At 45.7% G+C, this 14,465-nt stretch overlaps 1 protein-coding gene across 7 annotated transcripts in view; it reads left to right on the top strand.

The window, feature by feature from the left end:
- Positions 1–14,465, top strand: part of LOC137369340 (inorganic pyrophosphatase-like) — a 76,429-nt gene that overhangs the window by 50,027 nt on the left and 11,937 nt on the right. For all 7 annotated transcript variants that reach the window (XM_068030407.1, XM_068030406.1, XM_068030405.1 and 4 more), the window contains 3 exons: positions 2,315–2,442; positions 5,234–5,319; positions 6,213–6,282. In XM_068030407.1, coding sequence (XP_067886508.1) covers positions 2,315–2,442; positions 5,234–5,319; positions 6,213–6,282 — 284 coding nt within the window. The remainder of the gene's footprint in view (positions 1–2,314; positions 2,443–5,233; positions 5,320–6,212; positions 6,283–14,465) is intronic.

The following is a 14,465-nucleotide window of genomic DNA, read 5'->3' as shown; positions in this document are numbered from 1 at the left end:
AGGTATTACACCTCCTGCGATTGCCGGGGAAGGTGCTGTGGGAAGGGGAGGAGGTGGTGGGGGTAATGGAGGAGTGGACGAGGGTGTCACGGAGGGAACGATCCCTTTGGAATGCTGACAGGGGAAGGGAGGGGAAGATGCGTTTGGTAATGGCATCACGCTGGCTGTGGCGGAAATGGCGGAGGATGATCCTTTGGATGTGGGGGCTGGTGGGGTGGAAAGTGAGGACAAGGACCTTGTCGCAGTTCTGGGAGGGAGAGGAAGGGGTGAGGGTAGAGGTGCAGGAAATGGGCCGACACAGTTGAGGGCCCTGTCAACCACAGTGGGGGGAATTCCTCGGTTGAGGAAAAAGGAAGACATATCAGAAGCACTGTTGTGGAAGATAGCATCATCAGAGCAGATGCATCGGAGATGGAGAAACTGGGAGAATGGAATGGAGTCCTTACAGGAGGCAGGGTGTGAACAAGTGTAGTCGAGGTAGCTGTGGGAGTCGGTGGGCTTATAATGAATATTAGTAGACAGCGTTTCCCCAGAGATGGAGACAGAGAAGTCGAGGAAGGGAAATGTCGGAGATGGACCATGTGAAGGTGAGAGGAGGGTGGAAATTAGAAACAAAGTTGATAAAATTTTCTAGTTCCGAGCGTGAGCAGGAAACGGCACTGATACAGTTGTAAGTATACCAGAAAGAGAGTTGGGGGAGGGGGCCTGAGTAGGATTGGAACAAGGAATGTTCGACATATCCCACAAAAAGACAGGCATAACTAGGACCCATGTGGGTACCCATAGCAACACCTTGTACTTGAAGGAAGCGAGTGGAGTTGAATGAGAAGTTGTTCAATGTGAGAACAAGTTCAGCCAGGTGGAGGAGGGTGGTGGTGGATGGGGACTGGTTGGGCCTCTGTTCAAGAAAGAAGCGGAGAGCCCTCAAACCGTCCTGGTGGGGGATGGAGGTGTAGAGAGATTGGACGTCCATAGTGAAGAGGAGACGGTTAGGGCCAGGAAACTGGAAATTGTCAAAATGATGTAGGGCGTCAGAAGAGTCACGTATGTTGGTGGGAAGAGACTGGACCAGGGGAGAAAAGATAGTCAAGATAGGAAGAAATAAGTTCAGTGGGGCAGGAACAGGCTGAAACAATGGGTCAGCCAGCACAGTCCTGAAGTGGATTTTGGGAAGGAGATAGAAGCAGACTGTCCGGGCCTATGATGTTGGAAGCTATGAGGTTAGTAGTACTGGCTGCAAACAGTGGGTGCTCCAGCAATCTCCAAAACCAGGACCACCATACAATGTTATATGAATATGTAACATAATGTTTGGCCCAATCGTGCCTACAATTGTATGGTTTCGTGGGAAGCTGGCGAACATAATGCACACAGATGGTATAACCTAGTCAATATCTTACCGTACCTGTGGCTGCATGGGAATATACCTAATAAATGCCTTCCTCTTATCTAGCAATTTTTTTTTTCAAAGGAGGAGACATGATGCATTAAAGCCATTGGCTGGGATTTTCCCGGCACAAGGTAAGTCCTGATGTCAGGACCACATGCAGGTCCCAAGCCCATGCAGGTGGGCATCGGGTCCGCAGAGGCAGTCTTCCCAGCGTCGACCAATTAAGAGGCTGCTGCCGGGCCCACTATCCAATTAAGGATGGTGGCTGGCTGTCCACACTGCCAGCCCAATTAGAGTGCCGGCAGCTCTGCTGCCTTTGCAGCGTTACTGAGAGAAGTAGCTGCTGCTAAGGCTGCAAAGAGAACGAGAGGGTGTCTCCATTTTGAGGCGCCATCACAGGGGTATCAGAAAATCTGTTCCTGTGCTGTGCCCAGGCAAGCAGGTCTCGGCGGTTGGAAGTTTAATACCTTCAGTGGCGGCGTCAGGGCCAGCGAGGTGGGCATTGTTACTGGGGACCCCCTCCTTGGGCCATGGAGCCTCCAGAAACCAAGGCCCCCAAACCCGGAAGCCGCTGGGAGGCTGCCTCCATGTAGCTGGTGGCCTCCCTACACAGCAGTAGACCGCTATGCCATTGGCAAAATGGCCTTCATTTGGCCCTTTAATTACTTAAATTGGCTGTCCACCTCCTATCGGCGGGCGTCTGAGCTGCTGCCATTCCTGCTGCTGGGTAAATGGCCTGGCAGCGGGACTGCATCGGGGAGTCTTGCCAATGTGGCTTCCCGATATTTTACCGGCCCCTCACCCCACTAGCCCGCCACCCAGGAGCTGGTAAAATCCCGCCCATTGTTTCAATGAATGTTGTTTTGATGCATTGTGGAAATGTTGCTTTTATGATGAATAACATTTTTGATTTACAACTCATAGGTATTGATGATGTCAGGAAATACAAACCAGGCTACCTGGAGGCCACAGTAAATTGGTTTAAATTATACAAAATACCCGATGGGAAGCCAGTAAACCAGTTAGGCTTCAGTGGAGAATTCCAAGATCGGGTATGCTTTGTATGAGTCCATCAGTCTGAGTAAATATATTTACCCCTACTGTCTGTTTTCTGTTTTGCAGTGAGTTTGCTATCCATTCTGCTACTTGTCCCCGACTCCACATGCTCTGACCTTAGTCATAGGTCTACTATGTGGTACCCAAATTGAATGTAGTGTCCTTTGCATCTTCTATAGTGTGTCAATCATTGGGGAGGGGATGGATACAATGGAAGATGCATGAACTGGTCTAATGTTTGATTTCCATGCTTACAAATGCCTTACTGTCTTTCTTTTGTGCTACTGCATAGGAAGTTCATGCCACTACTAAAAGTGAAACTTTTCTACAGAAGCGCAAACCTTGCTCAACTCCCTGAAAAGACAGACAGACACTAGTGCTTTTTACCACCTTTCACAATCTCAGGATGTCCCAAAGTGTTTTACAGCCAATGAAGTGCTTTTGAATTGTAGTCACTGTTGTAATGTAGGAAACGCAACAACCACTTTGCACGCAGCAATGCCCACAAACAGCAATGTGATGATAACCAGATAATCTGTTCTTAGTGATATTGATTGAGGGATAAATATTGGCTGGGATGCCAGAAATAACCACTACTCTTCAAAATAGTACAATGGAATCTTTTACTATCCTGTCAGGGAGGTTTCCTCTATGTGCTTATGCTGATGCTGCCCTGTGTCTACTTGCCTGCTAGTGGGACTTGGAGGAGTAACAATAAAATCCCCTTGTGTGCTGCTGAGAGACCAGACGGGGCCTTAGTTTAACGTCTCATCCAAAAGACAGCATCTCCGACAGTGCAGCACTCTCTCAGTACTGCACTGGAGTGTAAGATTAGATTTTTGTGCTCAAGTCTCGGGGAGTGTGACTTCAACCCTCAACTTCCTGACTCAGAAGCGAGAGTGCTACCCACTGAGCCATGGCTGACACTTGACAAAGAAAAATTTCTAGCAGAAGTAAAGGAGCGAGTTAATTTATAATATTTCTGGCCTATGAATTGGTCATTATATACAGTGATATGGTATGACAGCAATTGATTTTAAATTTTTCGCTTTTGCTTTCTGTTTTTGTTTAAAACTTAACTCCAAACTGTCTCCTGATTTGCCTTCCCAACCTGCCAAGTGGCAGGACTGCAGAGCTTAGATCTGATCCGTTGGTTATAGGAACGCTTAGCTCTGTCTATTGCATGCTGCTTGTGGTTACAGCCAGGCCATGAGGTTACAGATTGTGGTTGAGTACAGTTCTGCTGCTGCTGATGGCCCACAGCACCTCATGAATGCCAAGTTTTGCATTGCTAGATCTGTTCGAAATCTATCCCATTTAGCACGGTGGTAGTGCCACACAACATGATGGACGGTATCCTCAATGTGAAGGCGGGACTTCGTCTCCACAAGGACTGTGCGGTGGTCACTCCTACCAATACAGTCATGGACAGAAGCATCTGCGGCAGGCAGATTGGTGAGGACAAGGTTAAGTATGTTTTCCCCTCGTGTTGGTTCCCCCATCATATGTCGCAGACCCAGTCTAGCAGCTATGTCCTTTAGTACTCGGCCAGCTCGGTCAGTAATGGTGCTACTGAGCCACTCTTGGTGATGGACATTGAAGTCCCCCACCCAGAGTACATTTTGTGCCCTTGCCACCCTCAGTGCTTCCTCCAAGTGGTGTTCAACATGGAGGAGTACTGATTCATCAGCTGAGGGAGGGCGGTAGGTGGTAATCAGTAGGAGGTTACCTTGCCCATGTTTGACCTAGTGCCATGAGACTTCATGGAGTCCAGAGTCGATGTTGAGGACTCCCAGGACAACTTCCTCCCTACTATGGACCACTGTCCCACCACCTCTGGTGGGTCTGCCCTGCCAGTGGGACAGGACATACCCAAGGATAGTGATTATAGTATCTGTCAGGTATGATTCCGTGAGTATGACTATGTCAGACTGTTGTTTGACTAGTCTGTGGAACAGCTCTCCCAACTTTGGCGCAAGCCCCCAGATGTTAGTAAGGAGGACTTTGCAGGGTTGACAGGGCTGGGTTTGCCGTTGTCATTTCCGGTGTCTAGGTCGATGCCTGGTGGTCCATCCGGTTTCATTCCTTTTTATTGACTTTGTAGCAGTTAGGCACAACTGACTGGCTTGCTAGGCCATTTCAGAGGGCATGTAAGAGTTAACCACATTGCTGTGGGCCTGGAGTCACATGTAGGCCAGACCTGGTAAGGACAGCAGATTTCCTTCCCTAAAGGACATTAGTGAACCAGATGGGTTTTTACACCAATCGACAATGGTTTATTAATTAAATTCAAATTCCACCTTCTGCTGTGGTGGGATTTGAACCCATGTCCCCAGAGCAATACCCCGGGTCTCTGGGTTACTAGTCCAGTGACAATACCACTACGCCACTGCCTCCCCTGCTGTGTGCCACTGGTACCAAAATGGTAAGTCTTTTATTCACACGTTTAGAACCTTGATACAAATTGCAAAGGAAATGCTGGGTCCCAACAGTGGTATATATTTGGAGAAGTCACATTGTAAAAGTGGCAGTTACTGGAAAGCAAACTCTCTCACTTGTGCCAATTTGATAATTTTTCTCATTTTCCTTGCTAACTTAAATGTTACATAGAAACATTTTTGTATAAAATACCAATTACATACAACTCAAAACAAAAGAGTTGGGGAAATCGTTAACTTTTAGGATTATTTTTACTCTGTTCTTACCACTTTTAACCAATTTTACTGGTAAATTAAACCATTCAGAGTCATTCAGATGGATAAACATAATAATGCCTGCACTTTGTAGGATTTTGCAATTGGAGTGATTAAGTCTACTCATCAATACTGGCAGTCTTTAATCTGCAAGAAGAATGATGGAGGTGACATTAGTTGGTGAGTTTCAATAATGTTTTACTACAACAATGGTAAGGTTCTGAACTTGTTTAATTTTTTTAAGGAACCTTTTCAAATATGTTTGGTACTATATAGTGTATTCCAATTAAGTCACCTCAAAGCCTCTCCTTTTCTAAAGAGAGTAAACCTAATTTATATTAATCTTTGATCATAAATTTAATTTCTGATACCTGGAACCATCTCTATTGCCCCTAGGGAAAACTGACCTGCTGCACCTTAGAGGTGTTGAGAATGTAGAACTTGCTACCACATGGAGTGATTGAGATGAATAGCATAGATGCATTTTAAGAAGAAGCTAGATAAGTACATGAGGGAGAAAGGAATAGAAGGATATGTTGCTGGGGTGAGATGAAGTAAATTGAATGGGCGGAGGCTCATGTGCATAATCACCAGCATAGACGGAATGGTTTGTTTCTATGCTGTAAATTCCATGCAATTCAATGTAACACCTTAATTCCCAGCTCAAACCAAAACCTGCCTTTTACTGCCTTTGTCCCTCCTGACTGTCCCAGGCCATGGGTTTGACCTGGTTATATCAGTCACTTAGTTCAGTAAAGCAAAGAGCTAGGCATGAATTATTACAATGCTGTGGTCCTGCTTGTTAATTTGTTTCACTTCTTTCCATTTTCAGGTTTTGTTTTCTTTAATAGTATATAGGATAATTCAAAATATTTATTCCTTACTGAGAATTTGACTCTAAAATCTTGCATTACAAACCAGTAGTGAGATATGAATTGTCGATTTATTAAGAGCTCTGCAACACTTTAGAAAATTCATCAGCCATTAATCATTTATAATTCTTGTAGCACTACTTGTAAATGTTATTGTTTGAACTTTATGTAACAAGCTTTGTAATCTTTTTTAAACCTCAGCAAAAATGTGTCATTGCGTGACAGCGCCTTCCATTGTAGTCAAGAAGAAGCAGAATCGATTGTACATTCAGTAAGTAGGACTCTGTTTAAGAACATAGTAACATTGTAGTTTATTTACATGCTTCGTTTAGAAAGACAATGTCAATTATATTGCACCTTTCAGATGTATTTCTTCATTAAAATAAGGTGGGAAACTTAGATTCTAGGTTACCCAGGGAATTGAATCAATCAGCTTCAGCAGTGAATATAACCAGGTCTTGACTGAGTCATGCTAAGAAATTAAGTGGCAGAATGTTAATAACATCAATGATGGGGCAATGGTCATTTGATCCATCAGAGGCCATCCTTCCCATAACCCCAATTCTAGCATTCTGCCTCAAGGGTGCAAAAGCCTTATTGCACATAAGTCATAGCTGTCAACTCTGCTGCGTGTGTCCTAACTCACACCAGGTCCTGTTCACCCAATCATCGTGTCGCTCCTCCCTAACTCCCTAACTGAAGCTGTGGCTTCAGCTGCCTAGAATACCCTCCCTAAACCTCTCTGCCTCTCCACTTCTCTCTATTCCTTCAAGACACTTCATAAAGCCTACCTCTTTCATTAAGCTTTCATTCACCTGTCCTAATATCTCCTTATGTGGTCCAATGTCAAATTTTGTTTGACAGCACTTGGGAAATTTAAAAATGTTAAGGGCGTTATGTAGATGCAAGTTGCTATTGTTAATGGCAGCACTGAAAGTGGTTGTTGAGGTGTTTGTGATCCTGTCCACCCACATGATGGATGAAGAGATAGTTGCTTGGAAGAAGAGGGGAAATCCTTTTTTCTGTTCAAAATTTAGTTAGGTTTGGGAATAACTAATGAGTCTAATTTGATGGTGAATACCATCACTGGTAACTGATTAGTATGATCAAAACTGGAGGCACTACAACCTCTCTGCAAAATGTTCCTTAGAAATTGTTTAAAATGTGCAGAAATGGAATACATGTCAGCATCATGTGGTACATAGAGGCTACGGGTTAGGTCTTCTTATCTTTCGTGTCCAATTTTTGAGTGTATAACGGCCATTACCAACAGAAATGGGTTAGGAATCACGATTTCAGCCCATTTTGTGGATCTGGTGCTGAAGGGAGCAGGAAGTTCCACTTTCATTGTAATATTTCGGCCGTGCATTCCAGATCCTAACCACTCGCTGTGTAAAAAAGTTTATCCTCATTGCACTGTTGCTTCTTTTGACAACCACCTTAAATTGGAGTCCTCTGGAGATCCTTCTGCCAATAGAACGGTTTCTCTCTATCTTCTCTATCTAGACACCTCATGATTTTGAACACTTGTATCAAATCTCCTCTCAACCTTCTCTTTTCTAAGAACAACCCCAACCTCTCCAATCTGTCCACATAACTGAAGTCCCTTATCCCTGGAACCATTCTCGTAAATGTTTTTGCACCTTCTCTAAAGCCTTCACATCCTTCCTACTGTGTGAATTGAACACAGTCCTCCAGTTGAGGCCAAACCAGTGTTTTATAAAGGTTCATCATAACTTCCTTGTACTCTATCCCTCTATTTAGAAAGCCCAAGATTCCGTATGCCTTTTTAACCACTTTCTCAACCTGCCCTGCCACCTTCAACAATTTGTGCCCTTAATTTTATATGCCTCTTCTTGTTCTTCCTACCAAAATGTACCACTTCACACTTCTCAGCATTAAATTTCATCTTACCATGTGTCTGCCCATTCCACCAACCTGACTATATTCTCTTGAAGTCAATCACTATCATCCTCACATTTTACAATGCTTCCAAGTATTTGCATCATCTGGAAATTTTAAAATTGTGCCTTGCACACCCACATTTTAGATTATTCATGTATACCAAGAAAAGCAGTGGTCCTAGTACCCTGGGGAACCTCACTGTATACCTTCCTCCAGTCTGAAAACAACTGTTCACCACTATCTCTGTTTCCTGTCACTAGCCGACTTTGGATCCATGCTGCCACTTTCCCTTTTATTCTATGGGCTTCAACTTTGGTGGCAAGTCTATTATGTGGCACTTTATCAAATGCCTTTTGGAAGTCCATATACACACATCAACCCTATTTCCTTCATCAACCATCTATGTTACCTCATTAAAAAAACTTAATCTATTTAGTTAAACAGGATTTGCTTTTAACAAATCCATGCTGGTTTTCCCTAATTAATCCACACTTGTCCAAGTGACTGTTAATTTTGGCCCAGATTATCGTCTAAAGCTTTTGCACCACTGAGGTTAAACTGGTCTATAGTTGCTGGATTAATCTTAAGGCTGCGTTTGCTGACAGTGCAACCATTAGGTGGCGCAGTGCTTGCACACGCACAAATACAGCCTCATACACTGAAACGTCACTGTCTGTGACTTTTTTGGCAGCTGCCAGTAGTAAAGATGGCGCTGCTCAGTTTATCACAAAAACGAAAACAAATGAAACCCAAATTGCCACAGTGGCTGCGATCACCGCCTCCATCCCATCCCCAACAGTACCCTGCTCCCTCCTGCCATCGCGCTTCTCTTTGTCGCTGCCTCCTGTGCCCGTCTGCTCACTGCTTTCTCCACGCCTCACTACTTCTCCCTCCTTGGCCACTACTCCCTGCTTCCCCCACCCTGCCCGCGCCCCCCCCACCACCTATGGGCCACTTGCTCGTGTCTCACCACTTCATCCCCTCTGCTGTGCTTCTGCTGCCTGCTCCCTCCCGCTTCTGCTCCCCACTCCATCCTGCTCACAGTCTCCCTCCCCTGCCCTGCCTATCTTATCACTCTCTCTCTCCCCCGCTTCCCCTGTGCGGGGAAGAAAGGCGGCGATCGCGGGAGGGAGTGGGAACCAGAAGTGGGAGGGAGCAGGGAGCAGAAGTGGGAGGGTGCAGGGAGCAGCGGCAGAGCAGAGGAGAGGAAGCGGGAAGGCCGCGAGTGAGTGGTCCAAAGATAGGTGGGGAGTTCAAGTGGGGAGAAGTGGTGAGGCCGGGAGTGATTGGCCAACAGGTCGGGGGGTGAAGCAGCGAGGCGGGGAGCGAGTGGCGAGCAGACGTTGCAGTATGCAAATGACGTTTTTGCGCAAACTAATCCTGGCTGCACTTGCGCAGCACCAAATTGACAGCAAGAGTCCGTTCTGCGCAAGTGCAAAGCTGGGAGCACTCTGATGATGTCGGTGCTGGGCTGCGTTGTCAGGAGTCACTTTGTAACATTAATTCCTTTTTCAATCAAGGGTGTAACATTTGTAAGTCCTCTGGTCCCACCCCTGTATCTAAGGAGAATTGCAAGATTGTCGAAATTATCTCTGCAATTTCCACCCTTCAGCATCCCATCCGGTCCTGGTGAATTATCAATTTTAAGAACAGGCAGCCTTTCTAAAACCACCTCGCTGTCAATTTTTAGCCCATCCAGTATCACAACTACCTCTTCTTTCACTATGACTTTGGCAACATCTTCTTCCTTGGTAAAAGTAGATGCAAAGTACTCACAGTACTTCAGCCGTGCCCTCTTATCCATGCTTCAGTCTCTGTTTTCATCCCTAATAGGCCGCACCCCTCCTTTTACTACCTTTTTACTATTTATATGCTTACAGAAGACTTCTGAATTCCCTTTTATGTTAGCTGCCAGTGTCTTCTCATACTCTGTCTTTGCCTCTCTTATTTTCTTTTTCACTTCCCCTCTGAACTTTCTATTTTCAGCCTAGTTCTCACTTGTGCTAACAATCTGACATCTGTCATACCCTCCCTTTTTTTGCTTCATCTAGCTCTCTATCTGTCTCATCATCCAGAGAGCTCTGGCTTTGATTGCCCTACCTTTCCCCCTTGTGGGAATTAACCAAAGCATCTCCTCTTTAAAGTCAGCCCATTGTTCCTTTGCAGTTTTGCATGCCAATCTTTGATTCCAATATACCTGGGACAGATTTGTTCTCAACCCATTGAAATTGGCCCTCTTCCAACTTAGTATTTTTACTTTAGATTGCTCCTTCTCCTTTTCCATAGTTAACCTAAACTATCATTAGAATTAGAATTAGAATTAGAACATTACAGCGCAGTACAGGCCCTTCGGCCCTCGATGTTGCGCCGACCTGTGAAACCATCTGACCTACACTATTCCATTTTCATCCATATGTCTATCCAATGACCACTTAAATGCCCTTAAAGTTGGCGAGTCTACTACTGTTGCAGGCAGGGCGTTCCACGCCCCTACTACTCTCTGAGTAAAGAAACTACCTCTGACATCTGTCCTATATCTATCACCCCTCAACTTAAAGCTATGTCCCCTCGTGTTTGCCATCACCATCCGAGGAAAAAGACTCTCACTATCCACCCTATCTAACCCTCCGATTATCTTATATGTCTCTATTAAGTCACCTCTCCTCCTCCTTCTCTCCAATGAAAACAACCTCAAGTCCCTCAGCCTTTCCTCGTAAGACCTTCCCTCCATACCAGGCAACATCCTAGTAAATCTCCTCTGCACCCTTTCCAAAGCTTCCACATCCTTCCTATAATGCGGTGACCAGAACTGCATGCAATACTCCAGGTGCGGCCTCACCAGAGTTTTGTACAGCTGCAGCATGACCTCGTGGCTCCGAAACTCGATCCCCCTACTAATAAAAGCTAACACACCATATGCCTTCTTAACAGCCCTATTAACCTGCGTAGCAACCTTCAGGGATTTATGCACCTGGACACCAAGATCTCTCTGTTCATCTACACTACCAAGAATCTTCCCATTAGCCCAGTACTCTGCATTCCTGTTACTCCTTCCAAAGTGAATCACCTCGCACTTTTCCGCTTTAAACTCCATTTGCCATCTCTCAGCCCAGCTCTGCAGCCTATCTATGTCCCTCTGTACCCTACAACATCCTTCGGCACTATCCACAACTCCACCGACCTTAGTGTCATCCGCAAATTTACTAACCCACCCTTCTACACCCTCTTCCAGGTCATTTATAAAAATGACAAACAGCAGTGGCCCCAAAACAGATCCTTGCGGTACACCACTAGTAACTAAACTCCAGGATGAACATTTGCCATCAACCACCACCCTCTGTCTTCTTTCAGCTAGCCAATTTCTGATCCAAAGCTCTAAATCACCTTCAACCCCATACTTCCGTATTTTCTGCAATAGCCTACCTTATCAAACGCCTTACTGAAATCCATATACACCACATCCACTGCTTTACCCTCATCCACCTGTTTGGTCACCTTCTCGAAAAACTCTAAGGTTTGTGAGGCACGACCTACCCATCACAAAACCGTGCTGACTATCGCTAATGAACTTATTCTTTTCAAGATGATTATAAATCCTATCTCTTATAACCTTTTCCAACATTTTACCCACAACCGAAGTAAGGCACACAGGTCTATAATTACCAGGGCCGTCTCTACTCCCCTTCTTGAACAAGGGGACAACATTTGCTATCCTCCAGTCTTCCGGCACTATTCCTGTCGACAATGATGACATAAAGATCAAGGACAAAGGCTCTGCAATCTCCTCCCTAGCTTCCCAGAGAATCCTAGGATAAATCCCATCTGGCCCAGGGGACTTATCTATTTTCACACTTTCCAAAATTGCTAACACCTCCTCCTTGTGAACCTCAATCCCATCTAACCTAGTAGCCTGAATCTCAGTATTCTCCTCGACAACATTTTCTTTCTCTACTGTAAATACTGACACAAAATATTCATTTAACACTTCCCCTACCTCCTCTGATTCCACACACAACTTCCCACTACTATCCTTGATTGGCCCTAATCTAACTCTAGTCATTCTTTTATTCCTGATATACCTATAGAAAGCCTTAGGGTTTTCCTTGATCCTATCCGCCAATGACTTCTCGTGTCCTCTCCTCGCTGTTCTAAGCTCTCCCTTTTGATCCTTCCTGGCTAGCTTGTAACTCTCAAGCGCCCTAACTGAGCCTTCACGTCTCATCCTAGCATAAGCCTTCTTCTTCCTCTTGACAAGCACTTCAACTTCTTTAGTAAACCACGGCTCCCTCGCTCGACAACTTCCTCCCTGCCTCACAGGTACATACTTATCAAGGACACGCAGTAGCTGCTCCTTGAATAAGCTCCACATTTCGATTGTTCCCATCCCCTGCAGTTTCCTTCCCCATCCTACGCATCCTAAATCTTGCCTAATCGCATCATAATTTCCTTTCCCCCAGCTATAATTTTTGCCCTGCGGTATATACCTGACCCTGCCCATCGCTAAGGTAAACCTAACCGAATTGTGATCACTATCACCAAAGTGCTCACCTACATCTAAATCTAACACCTGGCCGGGTTCATTATCCAGTACCAAATCCAATGTGGCATCGCCCCTGGTTGGCCTGTCTGCATACTGTGTCAGAAAACCCTCCTGCACACACTGGACAAAAACTGACCCATCTAAAGTACTCGAACTATAGTATTTCCAGTCAATATTTGGAAAGTTAAAGTCCCCCATAACAACTACCCTGTTACTCTCGCCCCTGTCGAGAATCATCTTCGCTATCCTTTCCTCTACATCTCTGGAACTATTTGGAGGTCTATAAAAGACTCCCAACAGGGTGACCTCACCTCTCCTGTTTCTAACCTCGGCCCATACTACCTCAGTAGACGAGTCCTCAAACGTCCTTTCTGTCGCTGTAATACTCTCCTTGATTAACAATGCCACACCCCCCCCCTCTTTTACCATCTTCTCTGTTCTTACTGAAACATCTAAATCCCGGAACCTGCAACATCCATTCCTGCCCCTGCTCTACCCATGTCTCCGAAATCACTGTTCCCTAAAGGTTGCTCGACTGACATTTGATCCATTGATCCGCCTCGTTCCCCAGAACCAGATCCAGCAAAATATCCTTCCTGGAAACATACTGATCAAAAAAATTCTCTTGAACACACTTCAGAAACATTTCTCCCTCTCTGTCCTTTTCACTATTGCTATCCCAGTCTAATAAAATTCCTGGGTAAATAGTCATTTCCTTCAGCCTTCGTGGAACAAATGAGACATTCCGCGGTGACACAAAGAATAGAAGACTCAAAGATTACCAGACTTCGAAATAGTCCAGACACTGGATGCAGGCACCAATACAGCAGAAGGATTAAAGACAGGCAGAATGAGGATGAAAGCACCTTTAGCAGATCTGGTTATTACAGCAGAAGGCAAATTGGAATGATAATAAGTGAATGAAACCCAGGAAAGCTTAAGGAACGGTTAATAGGGCGGCGCAGTGGCTAGCACTGCAGCCTCACAGCTCCAGCGACCCGGGTTCGGTTCTGGGTACTGCCTGTGCGAAGTTTGCAAGTTCTTCCTGTGACTGCGTGGGTTTCCTCCGGGTGCTCCGGTTTCCTCCCACATGCCAAAGACTTGCGGGTTGATCGGTAAATTGGCCATTGCAAAAATTGCCCCTAGTGTAGATAGGTGGTAGGAGAATTGAGGGAAGGTGGGGATGTGAGAGGGAAAAATGGGATTAATATAGGATTACTATAAATGGGTGGTTGATGATTGGCGCGGTCTCGTTGGGCCAAAGGGCCTGTTTCGGTGCTGTATCTCTCTATGACTCTATAGTAGGATAATTGAAGTCCTCCCTTATCACTGCTGTATAGTTACTCTTTTCTATATTTTTCCCACTTGTTGATGACGTCTAGAATACACCCAGTAGTGTAATGGTACTTCAGTTGTTTCTTACCGTGAACCAAATAAATTCAGTTCTTAATCCCTCCAGGACATCCTCTCTGTCCGGCACTGTTGTTATATTTGCCTTAATCATTATAGTGATCCCTCCTCCTTTCTTTCCTCCCTACCTTTCTTGAAGACCATGGGTGGAACTTAATGAGTCCCTAGGAGACGGGCTGGGAAGCATGGGGCCCATAGAATAGCGACAAAGGGTTGCGGGGGAGGCTGAGGGCCCATCACCTTCCTGTCGCCCTGTAATAAATTTGGGGGCGGGAAAGGCTGACTATGACCGTCCCATCCAGAGGCCAGTTGAGGCCCTGAAGTGGCCAACCACTAGCCTCCGTGGGCAATCTGTGGCCCCCGGTGGGCCCCTGGCGGCAAAGGTCACCCCTCCACGAACACCCCACTCAACAACCACCCTTCCTCCTCCCCACCCCCAGTCAGAGCCTGCCAGATTGGCCTCAGTGACCCTGCCACACCTAGCTGGGCTCTGGGACTCCAGCGATAGGCCTAGCCCCAGTTCTGGTGTAGTACTGGCAGTGGCCACAGCTCCCTGTGGTACTGCCAATACTCCTGAGCTGCCAGTCCTCTGATTGGCT

The sequence above is a fragment of the Heterodontus francisci genome, chromosome 4 (genome assembly GCF_036365525.1).
Source record: "Heterodontus francisci isolate sHetFra1 chromosome 4, sHetFra1.hap1, whole genome shotgun sequence".
Classification (NCBI taxonomy): domain Eukaryota; kingdom Metazoa; phylum Chordata; class Chondrichthyes; order Heterodontiformes; family Heterodontidae; genus Heterodontus; species Heterodontus francisci.
The sequence above is the reverse complement of the archived record's forward strand: the minus strand, read 5'-3'. Positions and strand labels throughout refer to the sequence as shown.